Source organism: Bison bison, unplaced genomic scaffold (assembly GCF_000754665.1).
Source record: "Bison bison bison isolate TAMUID 2011002044 unplaced genomic scaffold, Bison_UMD1.0 scf7180017864390, whole genome shotgun sequence".
Lineage (NCBI taxonomy): Eukaryota > Metazoa > Chordata > Mammalia > Artiodactyla > Bovidae > Bison > Bison bison.
In genome coordinates, this window is record NW_011494962.1 from 1,486,305 (window position 1) to 1,494,274 (window position 7,970).

Below are 7,970 nucleotides of genomic sequence, written 5' to 3' on the forward strand. Positions count from 1 at the left end.
GCAAAGATGGGCACAATAGAGGACAGAAATGGTATAGACCTAACAGAAGCAGAAGATATTAAGAAGAGGTGGCAAGAATACACAGAAGAACTATATAAAAAAGTTCTTCATGACCCAGATAACCACAATGGTGTGATCACTCACCTAGAGCCAGATATCCTGGAATGCAAAGTCAAGTGGGCCTTAGGAAGCATCACTATGAACAAAGCTAGTGGAGGTGATGGAATTCCAGCTGAGCTACTTCAAATCCTAAAAGATGATGCTGTGAAAGTGCTGCACTCAATATGCCAGCAAATTTGGAAAACTCAGCAGTGGCCACAGGACTGGAAAAGGTCAGCTTTCATTCCAATCCCGAAGAAAGGCAATGCCAAAGAATGTTCAAACTACTGCACAATTGCACTCATCTCACATGCTAGCAAAGTAATGCTCAAAATTCTCTAAGCTAGGCTTCAACAGTACGTGAACATCTACTTCTGCTTTATTGACTACGCCAAAGCCTTTGATGGTGTGGATCACAACAAACTGTGGAAAATTCCTCAAAAGATGGGAATACCAGACCACCTTACCTGCCTTCTGAGAAATCTATATGCAGGTCAAGAAGCAATAGTTAGAACCAGACATGGAACAACAGACTGGTTTCAAATTGGGAAAGGAGTACATCAAGGCTGTATATCGTCACCCTGCTTATTTAACTTCTGTGTAGAGTATATCATGCAAAATGCCAGGCTGGATAAAGCACAAACTGGAATCAAGGTTGCCGAAAGAAATATCAATAACCTTAGATATGCAGATGATGCCACCCTTAGGGCAGAAAAGCAAAGAACTAAAGAGCCTTTTGATGAAAGTATAAGAGGAGAGTGACAAAGTTGGCTTAAAATTCAACATTCAAAAACTAAGATCAAGGTACTCTTTCTGCCCCCTTCTGATGCCTATGTCAGAAGCTTTCTCTATCTCCTTTATACTTTAATAAAACTTTATTACACACACAAAAAAAAACAAAAACTAAGATCATGGCACCTGGTCCCACCACTTCATGGAAAATAGATGGGGAAACAGTGTAAGACTTTATTTTCTTGGGCTCCAAAATCACTGCAGATGGTGACTGTAGCCATGAAATTAAAAGATGCTTACTCCTTGGAAGACAAGTCATGACCAACCTAGACAGCACCAGAGACATTAAAAACCAGAGACATTACTTTGCTGACAAAGGTTCCTCTAGTCAAAGCTATGGTTTTTCCAGTAGTCATGTATGGATGTGAGAGTTGCACTATAAAGTAAGTTGAGTGTGGAAGAACTGATGCTTTTGAATTGGGGTGTTGGGAGAAGACTCTTGAGAGTACCTTGGACTGCAAGGAGATCCAACCAGTCCATCCTAAAGGAAATCAGTCCTGAATATTCACTGGCAGAGACCCTGATGCTGGGACAGACTGAAGGCAGGAGAAGGGGACAACAGAGGATGAGATGGTTGGATGGCATCACTGTCTCGATGGACATGAGTTTGAACTTAGCTTCCAGGAGTTGGTGATGGACAGGGAAGCCTGGTCTGCTGCAGTCCATGGGGTCACCAAGAGTTGGAGACACTGAACTGAACTGAAGATTAAGAAAAGACTGCTTAATCCATGTGACTGGCTAAAATTGACACAGACCAGCTAAAAGCTGTTCACGAGCCAAGACCCTGAAGACAGTATAAACCCAGGGATTGAACCCAGGCCTCCCACATTGTAGGCAGATGCTTTACCATCTGAGCCACCAAGGAAGTCTGAAGAAAGAAAAGTTAAAGAGAATTCAAGTAAATTTGGCTCCTGAGCTAAATTTAGAAATTACCTGAGGGGAACCAGGAAGATTAGGGATGATTAAGGTCCCCAAATAATTGCAGAATGTAGTTACCCTGACTTCTACCTGACATGTCTGATATTCTTCCCTTTTCCTAGTATGTGATCCTCCCCTAATTTTCCTTGCATACTCTCCCAGAACTTGGTCCAAAGCATGAACACAGCACCTAATATGCATATAGCTTTACACTTAGTTTTATGTTTATGTTATCCACCAAGATATAACTCCTTGAGGGGAATGAAAACGTCTTATGCACTACTGTACCCTCAATTTTTGTTTTTACGTGTTGCCCAGCACATACTATGCATTCAAAAACAGTCTATGCAGTTGGACTACTGTTGTTACAATAACAGTTCAATATACAGTACAACTATCTAAAGAGAATTAGTTTTAAAAATGTAGAATTTGCTGCATACTTGTTGGGGAACTGGCAGTTTCACCTCCCCTCCCCCCTCCTTCCCCGCTCATACGGCGCTCAGGAGTCTGACTCCTTTTTTCCCTGAGACCAAGAAAATATGTCCTCTCATTCCAATACTCATCTCAACTGTCGCTGTCGCCTTCTCGAAAGATTTCCGACTCTTTTTTGCAGAACTAACCACGCCCCCTCTTATAGTCTTAATGCATCCAATAGAGAACAACTGTATTTAAGCACCCGAAAGACATCTTTACACTCGTTTTTCTACACGTTGGGCTTCCCGCCTTCAGAGCAGGACTCATTTGCTTTTCTCGACTTGTTGCCTTCCATACAGTGCCTGAATGAGTAAATTCATTCAGGATGAATGGGCCGTCTGAAAATTACTATTTACAGGAAGATTTTAAGCGTCCAAGGGTCCACCGCGCGGTGGGGATGTTTTCAAAAAATGTCCAAGTATTAGGTTGATTAACTAGAAGGCCTTTAAGGTCCCTTCCGGTGAACTGATTCTAGAATTCTGATTACTATAGTTTGAACTTTAGGATCAAAGGCAGCATAGGCTTTTCTGAAATAATTGACACCGATTAATTCTCTTTTATTCCCCTAAACCAATCCACGCTTCCTACATTTTTAAGCTCCTGGACCCAACCGTACATTCGCGAGCCTGAGCAAGCTCACCCACCCACCCTGCCTCCTTCGCGGCCTCTCCGCCTCTCTTCTCCCCTGCTCAGCATCACTCCCAGTAGCGGCAGTCGCCGCTCCTCCGCTCACCGTCCGGCCGAAACTCAAACTCCAGAAACTCGTGTCCAAACTTGCCCTTATGCCCTACGTAGTAGCGCAGGTAGAAATCGCTGGCCATAGCCATCTTTGTCCCCGAAAAGCCCGCCGAAGGACCGGCCGACGTGACTCCCGGCGCCTGGTAGTGACGTCAGTCGCCCAAGAATGAGTACACGTCACAGCGGGCGCGCCGCTTCAGCCTCCCTCGGCCCGAGAGAAAAGCGGGTGGGAGACGGGTGCGGTGGGGCAGCGTTGCACCGACCTGAACTTTGCTTTACTAAGGTCATATTATTTTCAAAATTAGTTAGATCATATTATATTGGGAAAGCACAAGTGATAAAATATGAAAACATTTGCCATGGCCTCCGAACTAAGTTCGGAGTTGCTCTAAGTTGTAAATTAAAAGTCGCTCTGACTTTTGGGTCTCACGGCATCCCGTGAGGTGGGTGTGGCCTTATTCCCCAGGTTAGTGGGATGAGTCAAGATAAAAGCCCAGAATTAGAATGCAGATCTGCAGTACAGCCATTTCTCTTGCTAGACTTCTAACACAGGCCTCTCCCATTTGGACAATGATCGCTCGTTTTCAATGATGGCTCGTTTTCTGGCATCTAGAAGCCAGACGAGATAAAGTAGAAAGAATCCATTCAGACAGGCGGTCTGAAAATTTGAAGAGCACATTGAAGCAAAATCTCTTGACAGTCATGATACGAAAAAAATTTTTATCAATAATAAAACTTGTTCGGTTACTGGAGTTTCGGCAATTTGATCACAGATCAAGTGGTTTAGCCCAGATTTCTTACGCTATAGAGTTATACTGGGGAAACAGCGCTCATCTGGGGTGGGTTTTGAAGGATGGGGAAAGACAAGCTGAGCTTTACGCAAAGCCTGTTTTTTTTTTTTTTTTCCTCTCTTTGAATATATTGATTACCTTTCTTTTATCGACACAGAGAATAATCCTGCTTGTTGGATACCCTTTAACCTTCAGTGGGACTTGATAAAGAGAGTGGCAGTCAGAAGACTGGGATTTATGCCCACTACTTATCTCTACCTAACTTTGTCTAAGACCCTATCTTTAAGCCGTTTTATTGGTCAACCAAATGAATAGACTACAATCAACTTTGTCAAGCTCAAAGAATTGTTGAAAGGACCAGATGAGATTATGTGAAATAAGATTTAAAATTTATGAAACATGTGATGAGTTACAATGGGCATTTCCTATGTGCCAGAAATGGTTGGGCACTGGTAATAAAAATAGTCCTTTGTGCTTGTGGTATAGAAAATGAACATGTAGATACATATTAGTCCATGAAAGCAAATGCTATAAGAAAATTTTGTTTTGTTTAATGCTGGTAATATTGCAGAGGACTCAAGTCACTTTATTGGGGAAGAGGGGAAGTGGAAGAAAGGGGAAATATCAGGGAAGATTTGTGACAAGATGCTATTTGAATTGGACCTTGTTGGATAAATTCATTATATGTTTGGAGGGATGGAAAAGCAAACAGCCTGAGCAAAGGCACAGCAGTGTTAAAATGCATGACTTGGGAAAGCCAAGAAATTCGGTATCATTAGAATACAAAGTTCATGGAAGTGGAATAACCAGAAAAACAGACTGAGCAGGTTTTGTGAAGTATTAGCAATTGTATAACTGTCAATATGGAAACCCATATTAACCACTATATAAATGTTAATATAGAAAAATTATTTGATTCCAATATAGGCTTCTATTATAGAAAATATACAAGAAACATAGCACCATCCCTCACCTCTTGGGTGACTGACCTCTCCAGTTTTGTCCAGACCAAGGCGTTTCCTGGGATGTGGGACTTTCAGTCTTAAAACGTGGAACTTCCCAGGCAAACTGGGATGAGTCAGTCACTGTGTTTATCACAAAAATGATCTACAGAAACTTGACCACAATATTCTATAGTATCTCTGGAAATATAGGCAGTAATCCATTTGGTCTGTTTTTTGTAGGAAGCCCCATGTAATCTTTGGATTCCCTAATGCTTTTCCTTCCAGTTGTTGGCACATGTGCCAGAGTTCATGCTTACCTAGAGACAGCTACAGACGCCAGATCTGTGACTGTGTAAACAGAGCTTATGGAATGCAGGGTGTTAAGATTTTTATTTGTAACCCTTGACTGACTTTATCTCCTAAACAGAAATCTGAGTTTAAGACTAATCCTCTCTAACTCTATCTGTTATTAAGATGAAGTGTGAAAATGTACTTAATTAAATCCTTCTTATAATTAGCTGCAACAACCACCACAAAAAAAGTCGAATTGTGTATCTCTTGTATCATGATAAAAATTGGAACGTGATAAAGCATTTGTGTATTGTGGTCTTGGATGTTATACTGCAGAGTAAAAATGTTCTGAATGTCTATTGAGCACTTGAAATGTAGCTAGTGAGACTGAGGAACTGAAATTTTTTTTTTTTTTTAGATCTTATTTTAGTTGTGTGAACTTAATATTAAATAGCCAGACATGTCTAGTGGCTACCTGGGACAATAAATAAGAGCCAGTTCATAGGCTTCTGCATGGGCTGGAAATAGTGAAAATATTTTTGGAACACAGAAATTTCAATTTCAGTGGCTATAGGCTTCAAACTAGAGCATACTTACTAGTATTAGTTTATGAAAATAAATGTTTGGGCTCCTGAAATTAAGTCAAATAAAGAACTGTTTCCTCCTTTGCTAATGCAATCTATCTGTGATCAGCTTCAAAAACCTATGTGAAGTAATTAAGAAATAAACATTTTATTTTCCAACTCCAGCTGAAATTAAGGCTTAATTATTTAATCAAATACACAATATACATTTATAAAATAATGATTTCCCACTAGAGTTTTTAAGTTTTTTATTTTCAGCTTCATGGTGACAAGTCAGAGGGCTATGGTCAGAGATGATTATTTCTTTTAAGTGTTAATTTAGTCTTTTAAAATGTTCCACTTTTTCCAGTGTCTAAAATTCTCTCTTCCTTTGATCTCTTGGGTCTTCTCTGTCCTCATACCTTTTTTGCCTTTTGCCCCAGTATTTAAAATTATCAAATCATTCCTACTTACAATCTCCAGAAATATGTTCTGACTTTCCTGTGATAAATACTGGAAAGGGTAGTTTTTTGTCCTCATTCCCTTATCAGTAGTTTTTGAATAGTTTTGGTTTTGTATTTATAAAAGAAAAAAAAAAGCTTTTAAGGCTAACTCATCCGATTAAAAGGATCAAAGTAGTAAATTCAGAATATTATATGGTCTAAAACAGTACTCTAAGGTGATTGAAATGTTTTTAAATGTAAGAATGACTACAGTCTATTTCAGTCTTTATTCCATCCACCACCTTTCTCTCTTCTCTTCTGAAGTAACTTCTCTCTTTCAACCATATATGTCTTTTAGAGCACTCAGTGGTGTTATTTTAAAATAAGAGAACCATCATTGTGCAGAAACACCACAACTTCCACACCATTGTTTTTCAAACATGTTCATATATAGTGAGCACTTGAAGGTATTGCTGATTATTAAGACATGGTGATATACTCAATTCCATTATTCAAACTAATGATTTTTCATGCATATGACAGTATTATATGCTTCTAACACATAGCATAACCACTGACTCTTATATCCAAAACAAGTAAAGCCAGTCTGCTAAATTAAGCATAATGGCTTATTTTCTCAGTCTTCTGTTGTATTTAACACATATTTATTTTTTATGAGTCATGGTAGAGCAAAAATTTAGTAACAGCTGTTGTTCAGTTGCCCCATCATATCTGACTCTTCAAGTCCCCATGGACTCATGCCAGGTTTCCCTGTCCCTCACCATTTCTGGAGTTTGCCAAGTTCATGTCCATTGCATCGGTGATGCCATTTAGCCATCTCATCTTCTGTTGCCCTCTTCTCCTTCTGCCTTCAATCTTTCCCAGCAGCAGGGTCTTTTCCAATGAGTTGGCTGGTTAAGGTTAAGATTTAGAAGATTCTATTTACTTTTTCCATTTACCGAGCAGTCAATCCTAAAGGAAATCAGTCCTGAATAATTTGGAAGGACTGATGTTGAAGCTGAAACTCCAATACTTTGGCTACCTGATGCAAAGAACTGACTCATTTGAAAACACCCTGATGCTGGGAAAGATTGAAGGCAGGAGAAGGGGACTACAGAGGATGAGATGGTTGGATGGCATCACAGACTCAGTGGACATGAGTTTGAGTAGACTGCAGGAGTTGGTGATGGACAGCGAGACCTGGTGTGCTGCAGTCCATAGGGTTGCAAAGAGTAGGACACGACTGAGCGACTGAACTGAACTGAACTGATTTACTTTTTATTTAAAATGGTGAAAAATATTATTCAAATTTAATCTAAGTGCTCAGTCATGTCCAACTCTTTGTGACCTCCATGGACTCCAGGCTCCTCTGTCCATGGGATTCTTCAGGCACAAAATACCTAAAGTGTTGTGCACAAACATGATTTGAGAACTCTGGTTCAGATTATTCTAAGTTAAGTTACATTGTCAAGTTTCAATAGGACATGATTTCCAGGTCGGCATTCGCTCAGTTCCTAGCTATGTTAGAATTGTTTTTTAACCATAAAGGATAAATTGGAAAAGAAAGACTGGGAGATGAGGAAATCAAAACAATAAAACAAATCCTAACATGGATTCAACTTGATTAAATGGTAGACATTATAATTCTCTTTTCTATTCATTACCTTGGAAATACCTGATTTGAATGATAAGTGAAATATGCCAGAAATATAACTGTCCTTTTGGAAAAAGCCTGGCCAATTGAGGGGAAAATCCAGTTTTCTTTGAATAAACAATTACTATATCCAGTTTTCCAGATCTATATGTAGAAAAACAAATCAAGTTGAAAATAGCAATCGTCTGTTTCTTTGTCTTCTATCAAAACAAACATTAACATACAATGTGAAATAAGTTAGCAAAATATTTTAAAAATAAATT

At 39.4% G+C, this 7,970-nt stretch overlaps 1 protein-coding gene across 1 annotated transcript in view; it reads right to left on the reverse strand.

The window, feature by feature from the left end:
* The window catches only part of MAGOHB (mago-nashi homolog B (Drosophila)), an 11,392-nt gene extending 8,221 nt beyond the window's left edge, over positions 1-3,171 (reverse strand). Inside the window, exon 1 of the mRNA XM_010858668.1 lies at positions 3,017-3,171. Coding sequence (XP_010856970.1) covers positions 3,017-3,110 — 94 coding nt within the window. The 5' untranslated portion in view covers positions 3,111-3,171. The remainder of the gene's footprint in view (positions 1-3,016) is intronic.
* Positions 3,172-7,970: the final 4,799 nt, after the last annotated feature.